We start from the raw sequence: 13,239 nt of genomic DNA on the forward strand, positions 1-13,239 counted from the left end.
ATTCGATTTTTTTTTAAACAAAGAAAGAACATTTGTGTTTGGGAATTTGAAGAGACATTCGATGGCTAATTGTAATTTTGCTCCTTATATCTTTTGTTTCTCTTCTGGAAAAATTGACATAGTATTTTGAGAAAATTTGGAAGAAGTTTTCGTTGGAAAACGTATCTGTGATTTAATCATGAAAAGGACGTTTGTCACTAGAAATATATTGTACCGTAGTTTAAAGGAGAGCTGAATTTCAAAGTTCAGACGTCGATGCTTAAATCTTGCCACGAGATATATCGCTGCGACGCGAAACTGCTTCGCTAAATATTTATGAACGGGGTATTCATGAATTCGATCGTAACGTGTATCGTTTTCACGAGTAATCCGTGTTAACCCTTTCCCTGCGATTTCGTCCGTAAATCAGGGTGTCGAAAATTCTGTGTCGACACACAGACTCTGTTAATTTTCATGAAAGCTGCCTTTGCAGCACAAAACGCGTACTTTCTTCCACGTTCTAAACTGCAAGATTTAATCATTCCTTATTAATATTAATAGAACTATCAATGTGAAAAAAATTCTAATTCTTAAGTTCTCAGATATATGTCAGATTTATAAAAATGCCTTTTACCGAATTTTGTCTGATTTGTCGGAAAAATGTATAAATATGAACGCGCCTGTTGTATCACAAAATGTGATATTTGATACACGTTGAATGCTTTTCATTAATTTAGTTGTGTGCTTGTGTCTTAAAAAAAAACTCGTTGTTTCATTAGTATAGCATATATAGAATACAAAAATTAAATAAATTAAAACTTGTTAGATTCTGCAGAAGATTGGTGTCTTAATACCTGCATTTAGTAATGCACATTGTACATGGTTTTATCTTCTCCTGCATTATGTAACTTTTCTTATACCATTCATTTTAGTTTCTTTGGTGTTATTTCCAGCAAATTACTTGAATGGCATCGAAAAAAGAAAAAGGTGGTACCCATTCGTTTCTTCTCTTCCGTAGCCATAAACTCTTCTGACTATAAAATTTACGACTTCGCAATTCAAAACTCATAATTAATTCTCAGAAATGCTGTGAGTATCGAAAGTGATATATCAGATTCCATCAAACCGTCTCTTCTTCCTCTTGTTTTCATTTTCTTGAAACTAACTGGAATAATTTTGAATCTTAGAATCACCAAAGTGACCAAAATAAATGGTTCCTTTCAAGTTCTCTATTTTAGCCAAATACTTAAACGTAATTTTCATGCTTCGTTCCTCGCTAATCCTAATCCTAATCCTAATCCTAATCACTTCTCCATTCCCATTACAAATTTCTCCAGCTTCCTCCATCGTCATCAGGAATTCATTCAACCGAGAACAGCTCGGAACAAAACACTGTTGGTTGCATCACTCGATTCCGTGAAAAAGAAGTACGATGATAGAAAGAGAAGGCTATCGGCGTTCCTCGGCAAAATCGGCTCGGAAGAATGTCCATTTTCCTCGGCACAGTTCCAGACACCCCATCGGACGAAGGGTTCCCGAGGCAGATACGGCCTTTGTCAGGGAGTGCCTTTCCCGAAGCAGAAAAGCGGCAGAAAGAGAATCAGAAGAAGAAGGAAGAAAGAGGGAGAAGAAGAAAGAAAGAGAGAAGGGGCCTGGTGGAATAGTGGGGCCCAGTCGGTCGAAGTCTCACGCCTTCCGTCAGTCCTCAGTCTGACGGGGAGCGTACAAGCGTCAACAGCCTCGCTGTTCAATTCCTACCTTCTCTCCGTGCGCGTTCTACCATCAGAAACCTCGCTGTGGAACACCAATCTCGTATTCCACTTCTGCGTACCCAACACGATCCTCCAGGGACCATAAACAAGAAATAAATTCGTCAAAGTGGGACCAGTCGTCAAGTGAATGCGACCTCAGCGCCATCTATACGAAACACAGTACAGTAATAGTGTAGAACATCGGAAGTAATCATTGAAAGTTCGACTAATAATATCGGATAAACGAAATCAGGGCATAGGTAGACGTATATCTGGATATTTATCCAAGTTGTGAGTGCCGATGAGACATAGAGGAACGTCAGAGACGACGGCCTGCGTGGCTGACGAGGCCTGTCGACCGCGCCTCTGGATTCCAACGGCGGCGACACACTCAGCGTGCCCGTTCGATCGTCGGTGAGCGTTCCCTTGGTAAAAAGAGTGTGTACTTGTCGGTGGATCGGTACACGTGGAGGTAAGGGGCAACCAGGAGGACGTAGACGCCACTGGTGTACACCGCATACCACAGGAGGACCTGGCTTGAGCGGCTGGTAGAGAAAGGTGGGAGAAAAAGGATTGGTGGGGGGTTGAAAAAGGTTGGTAAGAGTCGGGCCGGGACGCGTTGGTAGAAAGAAAAACGGACTGACACAGAGGAGGAGAAGGCCAGGTAGAAGAGGAGACACGGCCAGGTAGCTAGTTGGTGGGGAAGTCGTCAGAAGGCGGCCATAATGGCCTGACGCGATCTCTCGCGAGCGGCGGCTACAGCTGCTGCGAAATAGCCGAGAGCGGCTCTCTCGTCCACGCACGCGTATTTTGCAACCGGGCTACGTCTTTGGAAAGTGACTGCGTAATCGCGAGTGGAGTGTGTTACCGGGTGGAGTCCTCTGTAACGTTGTTCCGTGTGTACCTTACGGTCGCGTGTGTTCCTTGAATTTTATTCAGTCGAATCGATGGTTACACGGTGTCCGATGATTCGATGGTTCTGAATGGTTGCTGGCTTCTTTACGCGTAGTATGTTTCTGCTCCTCTTCCGAGAGTATTCATCTTGATAGAAGAGGATAATAAATCAAAACGACGTAAAAGAAACATAACAAGAATCTTCGGTCTACTGATCAGTGATCACTAGTATTGGATCCGACGGTCTGACCTAACGAATACAAAAATGAGAGGTGCCAATCAGGATACGGCGACGCCGTACTGTCGCTGCAGAGTCCTTTACTTAGGCAGCTCGGTGCCCCATGCGAGTAAGGAAGGTTTGCTAGGGGTGCAAGAACCTTTGAGAGAACTATACCCAGAACAGGGTGCCTTGGGAGCACGTGGACTGGACTCCTGGCTGAGCGTCTGGAGCAACGGCCTGCTGCTGGAGAATGTGGACGAGCACCGCAAGAAGGTCACCAGGTTCTTTCCCATCGAGGCGCTGCACTACTGCGCTGCTGTGAGGCATGTCAAAGGCGGAAGCGGCGACGCCTCGAACACGAGGTTCCTTCCCTTGGACTCTCCCTTCGCTAGAACGCCCAGTGCCAACCATCCGCCGCTTTTCGCCGCGGTTCTGCGACGAACCACGGGTATCAAGGTTCTCGAATGTCACGCATTTATATGCAAGCGCGACATGGCGGCCAACGCCCTGGTCAGATGTTGCTTTCACGCGTACGCGGACAGTAGCTACGCCAAGGGCCTTGATCCCTCTGCCACGACGACCAACGGAGTCACCAGTGGACATCCTTCGAATAACAGTCTCTACCACACTCTAGGAGGATCCAGTACTACCCTAGATAGTCCACAAGCGACTCGTTTAGACGCTACCTCAACAGACGACCTTAGCTTGTACAATGGAGATGAGAATCATAAGGTCTGGGCCAGAGGTCGAGAAGAGGTGGACGGTTTATATCAGGAACAGGGGACTCTGAGAAGCACCAAGGGATCTAGACCTCGTCAGCTGGTCGCTCCACCTCCTCCACCGCCTCCGCCCCCTCCACCTTCTCAACCTTTGCTCCTCGAAGAATCTTCATCGTCCTCAGTCCGCAGAAAAGCGAACAAGAAACTCAAGAAGCTCAAAAACCGATCCTCTCACGAAGATCCCTTGCAACAAGCTCACCTTCATCCTCAGTTGCATCAAGGAATATACACTAACGGTCATGGACACCATACTCTGGGTCATCCAGTGAGGCAACAGCACTATCATCCTCATCCTCTGCCACCTAGCAGTCGATCAGTCGCAGGAACTTTGGCCAGACCAGCGCCAGTTTTATTGGTACCAGCCGCAACTTTACCTAGGAAGGCTCACCATCATCCTAAAGGGCTCAGACCGATTCCAGCAGCCGCTCCAATCGTTCCGGTGTACGCTCCATTACCTGTGGTGCCTCCACCCGCTGCAGCCATTTATCCAGCTGGAACTTACGGGACAGCTGGAAATAGGGGCAGAAGACAGCATCTTGAGGCGGATTCTTCGACCCTAGGAGCTTCCAGAAGACTGGCTGCCTCTCACGCGGATCTTACCACCGCAGAGATGAGCAGAGCAGCTGATAGCCCAGAGAACGAGTCGCGTTTTGGAACTGGAATCTATAGAAGAAAGGGCCACTTGAACGAAAGAGCGTTCTCATACAGCATTCGCGCGGAGCATCGTAGCAGAAGTCACGGAAGTTTGGCCTCTCTGGGCTTCAGCGGGCAAAATGGAAACGCGCTGCCCAAAGAAGAGAAGAAGGACAGGGAGATTGCTCAGTTGGTGGCTGGTTTGAACCTGGATGACAGTCCTGAGAGGGTACAGCCGATGCCAGCTAACTCGAGGAGCGGTTACTCGCACCATCAGCAACAACTTCAGCCTCTACCTAGGCCACGACCTCGTTAGGAATTTTCCGGATGTCGATTCTTATTGTAATCATGAGAAATAATCGATGAGTCAAGTCTGGAAGTTATACAGTCGGTCCAATATGAAGGCAGATGTTGTTCTATTTGGATTTTGGTTGTTGAAGACGCTTTGTTGCTTCATGATAATGTGAAAAAGCTTGTTTGAGACTGGACCGTTTAGTCAGAGACCAGATAACAGTGTGAACAGACCACTTGGACCGATTATCTTTCTGTTTGTTGAATAAGAACGTATGGTGTTGTCCATTGTTTTGGATGGAAAGTGATTTTCATAGGAAATTTGGACTCGTTTTCTGGAGTCTATGGACTGTTAATCGAGGCACTAGTTTATGGGGGAAAAGATTGGTTCGTGGTGTTAGCGTGGAAAATCGCGATGGGTGGTCGAGTGCCCGACTGGTTCAGTTGGCTTTCGTTTCTTAGAAGAACCTTGCCCGAGTAGGAAAATTACGGATAGGCAAAAAGCTGAAGAACACCCGGCCTCATCTTCGTCTCGCTGATTTCTACCTGTGACCTCGATCGTCTTATCTCGAGAGTCGATCACCTTTGTCGAATTCAGGACTTTGATCGTGGGATGCATTGAAAAAACTCGAGCAGAAATTCAATTCGAATAAATTGAGTTTTAAAGTATTTTTGTGAATTTTCAGATGGGGTTTTAACATTTTTATTCTTTTATTTAGAATCTCTTCGGTTTTATTTATATCTTACTTGTTTTCTTCGTAAGTTGTCAACTTTTGCTATTTCTACTTTTTAATTTGGAATTTTATAATTTTTATGTATGTCTCGATTCTCTATATAATTTGAAATTTTTCGTTCTTTAACACTGATTATTTCTGTTGTCGTTTTTCGTTTGACAAAAGGTCCGAGAATTTTTATCGCGGTTGGCGGAAAAGATTGACGACGACGTAATATTTTTGCGCGACCTTCCTGTCGCGAAATGAACAGGCTAATTGGACGAGCTCGAATTATTGTCGTCCAACGAAGATCGTTCTAATGGCTGGAACTCGTTAGACACAGACACGCAACTTTGCAATGTTTCCTTCCAGTTGGCAGAATTACAACTTTGTTTAGGATCCTCCTTCACTAACAGAAAATTACTCAGGAATCGTTAAAATTTTTCAACAGTCAAAAAGTTGTCTTTTTCCAATATTGCAATCGTTCTTTATTTGACAATTCGTTAATGAATTTATTGCGCACGAATTTTTGAAATTTCTACAAATTAATCATAATATAAAATTTTGTTTAAAGTAATTAGAGGGTTTATTAAGAACCTTTATAAGAATTTTCTCTCTCTTTATCTTTTAAACCTTAGAATTTCTTATACTCGGTTACAATATGAAATTTTGTATGAAACAATTGGAAGATCGTTTTTGTTTAATGAAATGGTCATTTTTCTTTTTATAATTTCTCTATGTATTCGATTGAAATTTCTTTGTTGTATTAATGATGATTACCTCGCTATATTTTGTTATAATCGAGGAATCGTATCAGTGGTTTCCCCTAGAAAAGATTACGCGACGGTTCGAATCTCCGACGCACGAGTTACAGCCGACTTGCTCGTGAGAACGTGAACGTTAATCTTAATTGCATGAGAAAAAGTTATACGGCGAGGGTTTCGAGAGCCTTAAGAAACAGAGAACTTTGCATTTCACCGCCTTTCTTTCGTATAATGCTTCGGGAAAAGAGCGAAATAATTAAGACGCTTAGAAACCATGTTGATCAATTCAATGTATTGAAGCACAGCAAAAAATAACGATATTGCAAACATTGCTTTTAAAAAATCTGTCTTGAAATTTACAATTATTTATCATAAATGAATTTATGAAAGTCAGTAAACTTGCTCTTCAGAAGTGGTATGTTTCATAATATCAAGGCGATCTTGCGCAGTTAAACTAATATCATTAGTAAAATTTTACAAGTTATAAGTTATCGGTATTAACTTTTCTATATAATAATCAACAAGTTTGACGAGAAATGAAATTTTAAAAATTGTGATTGGATTTTTTAGGGAGACTTTCTAAAGCGTAGAATGCATATAAAATGCGTATAAGATAAAGAAATATTCAAAGTGTAGTATTCGTTATAATATTGATTATAATATTATTAGTTATTAAATTGCTGTGCAAGAATGCTCAAATATAATAAAATTAACTAATTTACAAAAGACAGGATAGAAGCAGATTTTGACTTCCGAAAGATTCTCATTCAACATTTTCTACGCCAAAATCCTTCATCAATAATTTACACGAATCTATCAGAAAGTTAACGCAAACACGAAGAATGAACGATCAACGTTATCGCTTTCACGACAAATCAGGTTTCGTAAACGCGATTAATTGCGAACCGGCCTTGCAGTATTAGCCTCAAATCCTGTTACGACCGCTAATTACTCAGATCTATGAAATATCCCACGCAACACATGATAATTACGATCGTTTGCATGGTGTTCGCTTCTTTATCTTTTTATTTGACCCGCAACACGATGAGAAAAATGAGAGGAGATTGTAGGGGCGCCAACATTAACATGAGGGGGATTTGCATCGCATTCCTTTGACGTACGGCCTCGTTTTTCCATGAGAAAACACAACGATAATGAACGACTGTTTAATAACCACGGAGACATCGAGATTGCTTAAGTCTAATAGTTCGACGCGATTTCGCGCTTATGAGAACGAAATCTGGGAAATCCCAGATGCAATCTCGAACACTGTGCAACAGTATCACCAGCTTACGAAGCTGGCAAACACGTTCCAGACAATTAACCTAACGATCGTAATTAGAACGCGGTTTAATGGCGAGGAAAATTTCGCGAGACCTCTGATTCTCCACGTTCTAATAAAAAATTGAGAGATCATTTTGATCTCTGCGCCTTTTTGTTGAAAATATTTGACATTCGAAAATTTACACAGATTGATCCGATTTTTGTCCTTGGCGATAATTTGAAAAATGATATCATTTCCTCCTTCTATTTCGAGATTAAATCGATGAAATTTTCGTACTTTGAGAGAAATATTAAAAATTAGAAGAGCGAGCCGAATAGGTTGGATTCTCGTTTTTCAATATAATAATTATCAACAATTTGGCGATAATAAATATCAAATTATTTGAGAAATATCATCATTTCCTACTTTATTTGGAGGCTATATTATTGTTAATTTAAAAGAAAGATAGATATTGTTTTAAAAGGATGATAGAAGTACAATATTTTCGGAAATAAATGAATGCAGCGAACAATACATCCATAAATAATGAAATAAAAATGTTTAGTAATGGTTGTTTTAACAAAATGATGAACATACTTGGATTAATAAGTGGAAAATATTGAAAGATTATTTTTTAATTGAGATAAATTCTTCGTCCGTCGAAAAAATTACGTGGAGGGATTAGAAACTTAATTAACAGCATCGATGAAAGGGAAAAAGGGTCTGAATTAATTACCTGAAATTTTACTATTCAATTCAGAGACGCGTGTTTGCTCAAGCATCGAGCATGCCTGTTTCGAAACTGGTTACAGATACCTCGTATGCTCGGATGAATACACATTCCTATCGTCGCGTATGCATATACAATTAGGCTCAATTATTATCGATTCGTGGCCGACGCGAGTCTGCTACGCTTGCCGCGACATATTTCGTTATTCAACGTGGTTTTCCTCTCTGGCTTTCTCGTCTGTGCACTTTGAAGAAATATGTACTTTACCTCGATGAAAATGAAAAATACCTTTACTCATCGAGTCATCTGTCTTGTTTGACTTTGAGAATATTTTAAAGTTATTTTTATAGATTTATTAAGCCATCGAATATGTACTTATGAACATTATTTAAATATTTAAAAAACCAATGCATTCGAAGCTTTAGCTTAAGAATAATCCATGATCATGAGACTGAGAGGGACTTTTCGTTAAGTAAAATAATGTCAGTGAGTTATATTTAATTATATCAGCAAATAACAATGAATAATTTCATCAGTAAATGTGCATTTTCTTGAAAAACTTACTTCCATCGATCTTATTAAATCAAGAATCGAGCACTATTGTAATTTCTTCAGTTTATAAACGTTTCATAATCTCTCGGGAGGAGCAAATCTTCTTTTAACTCCTTGTTTTATTATTAAAAGACGTCAATCGCCTGTCTGTGGCTGGAAGGAAAACAAAATCGGAAAGATTACAACGTCTACGATTCTCGACGTTCCTTTCTTGCTAGTCGAGATTGCGCAGCGATCTTCTGACAGGACGTGAAAAAGGACCTAAAAAGATTAAAGGCATAAACGTGGTTAATGATCGGCAGACGAACGTATGCAAATGAATGGGTATCGCGCAGCATTGCCTGGAAGCGTTGCTTTTTACTGCTCGCGCTTCATCGATCGCATTGATCGACTCGGTGAAAAGTGTCGCTTCGGTTTCGCAACGAGTTTCTCCGTTCTCGCGACACGTAACTCGCGACGATTGCAATAAGAGGGAGAGAAAAAAAGAAAAAGACTGGAGAAAAAAAGAATGAATTGCGTGGTAATTTCAAGGTATCGCGAGTGCAATGGACCGAATTATGCCGCTGAATATATTATTCATAGATAGGAAAATCCCACGTGCGTTGCATGATTTCGTTTAGCAAGGTCGTAGATACATTTTCGATGGAAGAATTGAAAGGAGAATTCAAAACAATCCTTCGTGGAGTAAGATACATAAAATATAGCAAAATTTTCAAGAATTAGAGAAATTCTGCATCGGAACGAAGTAATTTGCAAAAATTGCTGGAGTTTGCAAATTTTCGGCGAAGGCGCGATTAAAATAATGTTAATAAATATATGAGACTGAGTAAAGAATCTTTTTCATAATAAAATATAAAATTCACAAGAATTGTCCATACAAACGAAGAAATCGCTAAAAATCAGAAAAATTCACAAGTTTTTCATAAGAACCACGTTCAGAGTTGATTTTTCCAAAAGATATATTCACGATCAACTATTTCGTCTATTCTTGCCTCCACGATGTAGTTATGGGTTTAACAAACGGAAACGAGTACGTGGACAGACCACGTAATCGCTTTTCGTAACCACATTCGGTGGTCGAAGGAGTTTATGAAACACTGACGACCCACTGACACTTATCAGGCAACAAACTGAAGTCTCTATCTTGCGACATGACGAAAATTCCTTTCACTGTTCGCAAATTGATTGTTCTCGAGTGGACCGTTCTTCAATTCTGATGGCGTCACTATCTCAAACGAATCTAAATACAGTCTCGTCATAGCAATCAAAGTGTTTCGAAAATTTCTGTTGAAGAAATTTCAACGTTAATTCGATTTTATGCAAACGATCTTCCAACTGTTCTGTTCGTTATAGTACTAAAAATGATTTGCTAAATTGGCCATTAAAAGTTAGAAACAACTGGAAAAATACACAGAAGAAATTTCAATTTCAATTGCATTTTATGACAAGGATCTTCCAATTGCTCCATTCGTTATAGTAATAAAAAGAAGATTTGTCAAATTGGTTATCCAATTTTCCACGCTAAAATCACAAATTCTTCCCTTCGACAGCGAATTGTTAACTATGCACGCAAGCTTTTATTCTGTAAAAGTTCGATAAACAACGACAGCTTTAGCAAAGCGTTAGCGAAGCGTTAGCCAGCATGGGAATCAGTGCCAAACGCCATAAATTGTCCGACTTTGTAAAATTGTATCGCGACTGTTTTTGCTCCTTTCAGAATGTCACGTTTAATTCCTTCGCTGTGCTGAATTTAACAGAAAGAAGTGTCCTGTTCCTTCAAACTTAATGGGGATGACACGCGAGTTTTCGTGAATTCGCCTAGTCATTAAGGTTATCAGGCTGGAACGGAAGTTTCGCTCGTTTGTTCCTCGAGGTTGACAAAAATTAGTTTTAGTAGCCTTTTTAACACGTTGTCTACCACGATGAACACCTACGTTACTGTATCTTTTTAGTATGTTTAAAAGAACATAAATTTCATGTACTAAAAAATTATTAACAATATGAATGACTTAGGTAACATTGTTAGAAAAAGGTGCGCAAATGTGATATAATATTTTGTAAAAATCGAATACTACACGATGCAGTATATTTCAATGTATTGCGAATCCCAGTGCAAAATAGTAAATAAAAGTGTATGTAAAATTCGCGTGGCAGTCAACGTGTTAATTACCAGGTGGTACCATAAGTAATCTCTGGACAGCGGATTTTTATGCATTTGTAGGAAATTTGAAAATGCAAAATGGTAGAGAATACACATAATATAAAATATCCGAAGCAGATAGCGCTTTCTACGATACTTGGTAGGTAAGACAATTTTCTACCAAAGTTCTACTTTTTTAAATATATATTCACATATATATTCATAACATATTTATATTCTCGAAAATATGAATTTGCATAAAAATCCGCGATCTAGTAATCTTACTTTTTATTTTGCGCCTTGATGCGAAAGATAAAATGAAATAATACGTAGACTGCGGATTTTTACGCGATTGTGGTATATTTGAAAATGCAAAATTACACGGAATACACACAATATATGCAGTAATACAGAGAATATCCGAAGTATAGCACTCATTATGATATTTTAACAGGTAAAGAAAATTTCCGCTTAGGTTCCATTCTCCCAGTTGCGATCAGAAAAATTTTAGATTTGCATAAATATCCGCCGACTAATAATAAGTAGTATGAAGATTTATATCGATGCTAATACAACGCGCAACCATTGAAAATACTTTACGATATAGTAAAAATCGATATCACATAAAATGAAAGTTATATTTTTCATTCCTGCTAACTTTAATACATTTATTTTATTCTAAAGTAAAATCTACTCGAAAATAAAATGAAAGTATTGAAAGGGATACTAAAAATACTTTGTCCGCTTTTCGTCGAGATTATCGAATTTGTTATTCGTAAATTTAGCTTCACAGCGAAAGGATCGAACGAAATCTCGAAAGGGCGATACACGGCTGCCTTCGACGTTCTTAATCGCGATCGAGGACAAGGTTAACAGTTCCGTAACAGAGATCAGCCCGGTGTCATAAAAGAAGAAGAAAGAATCGATCTTCGAGAGTTGCAAGTCGAGCAGGAGGTGTGCAACTGGAACTTATTTATTTAATCGTATGTGCCAGATGATTGTATAGGAAGTTTCAACCAGTGGAGTGTTTTCAACTCGACGATAATTATTGTACTCGAAACAAACCCTTCGATCGAACAGAATCGTATAAATCGTGGCAAATATTTGCAGAGCAAAGTTTTCTTATATTCCTTCCTCGATGAAATTCAACTTTCGATAATAATTGCATTGCAGATAACAAAAAGATATCGTGTTTTACTCTGCGAATAATTGTACATTTCTGTTGAAGGGTGAAACGAATCGTTCACGGTCGATGGTAGTTACAGTTTCTTAGGATTTTCTCGCCGGAATTATTGTTATTAACTCTTCGTTTGACGAATAAAATCAACACTAACCATTAAAGAGTAAAGCAAAAGAGAAAGAGGTGAAAAGAAATTAACAGATCAAGGGAGAAATGGGCTGCTCAAACGAAGAGTTAAACGAAAAGCGGAGATTGGGCCATTCAGAAGTCAAATTTATCGAAGTCTCATTTTTTAGAATCTTTTTATTTTACTTCAATAATAATAATAATAATAATAATAATAATAGTAAGCAAATTATTGTTAATCGTTGTTTACTAGAATATTATGATTTTACGTCGTTTAATTTTTGAAAAAATACAAAATAGATGTGGATGGAGTTGATAAGTTTGGTTTCTGTGTGACTCAGTTGCGCGAGATCATGACGAAGCGCAAACGATTATTTATTTATCGTGGTCTGTGCTTGTTTCGCGGACGTGTACCGTAATGAAAATGTATTTATCACACGGCGAACGCGATGGAGTCTTCTCGCATCTGTTTTCTGGTAGCTTCGTGTTGCCCTGCATAATGCAAACTTCTCTCGTGACACGCTTATGTCTACATCCATCCTCTTACGTAAGCCTTTTAAAGATCACCGATTCGAACATGCAGAGTGCTATTTTCTTGTGCACGAAATATTCAATAAAAGTCGACGAGTTTCCCTTTCAACTATTTATCTTGTATTTTTTTGGAATATTTGTGTAGTTTAAAATTAAAAAGAACATTAACTCAGGTATTCCTTTATTCTTAAGATAATGTAATTTTTGTTTCTATTGAGATCTAAATTGATATGAGGTATAAAAATTAAAGTTTCGCTGTTATTAATTAAAGTTTATCGGTGTTAGCCACTTCTTTTAAGAAAATAACTATCGCTCCGAAAGAATGACGTTGGAAATCATAAGATGAAATAATTTTATCTTCGTCATTTTGGAAGATCGACCGGCATATCTGATTTAATTCGATTCAATTTTGTTGTGTTCCGGATTTTTTATTTTTTGTTCCATATTTGGTTTCTATAGGGTGCGCAAAAGTGTCGTGATAAATTTTGTAAATCGGATAGTAAGCATTCTGCATGGGACGAGTATGATTCAAGAAGAAGAAGAAGAGAGCGAAGACGTTTCTTCTAAAAATGGCGCACATGAAGTACCAGAAGCGGAGATCCGTCCTATCCTCTTGAATTACTTGTGAACATATTATGTATATTGTTACGTGTCGATTGCCATGCAAGATTAATTAATAATAAACTAACAAT

General features: G+C 39.0%; 1 protein-coding gene across 1 annotated transcript; it reads left to right on the forward strand.

The window, feature by feature from the left end:
* Positions 1-1,459: 1,459 nt before the first annotated feature.
* LOC126873621 (uncharacterized) lies at positions 1,460-12,659 on the forward strand. The gene has a single exon (XM_050634686.1). The coding sequence runs from the start codon at positions 2,890-2,892 to the stop codon at positions 4,570-4,572; it is 1,683 nt and encodes a 560-aa protein (XP_050490643.1). The 5' UTR covers positions 1,460-2,889; the 3' UTR covers positions 4,573-12,659.
* The last annotated feature ends 580 nt before the right edge of the window (positions 12,660-13,239 follow it).

This window comes from Bombus huntii, chromosome 15 (genome assembly GCF_024542735.1).
Source record: "Bombus huntii isolate Logan2020A chromosome 15, iyBomHunt1.1, whole genome shotgun sequence".
Classification (NCBI taxonomy): Eukaryota; Metazoa; Arthropoda; class Insecta; order Hymenoptera; family Apidae; genus Bombus; species Bombus huntii.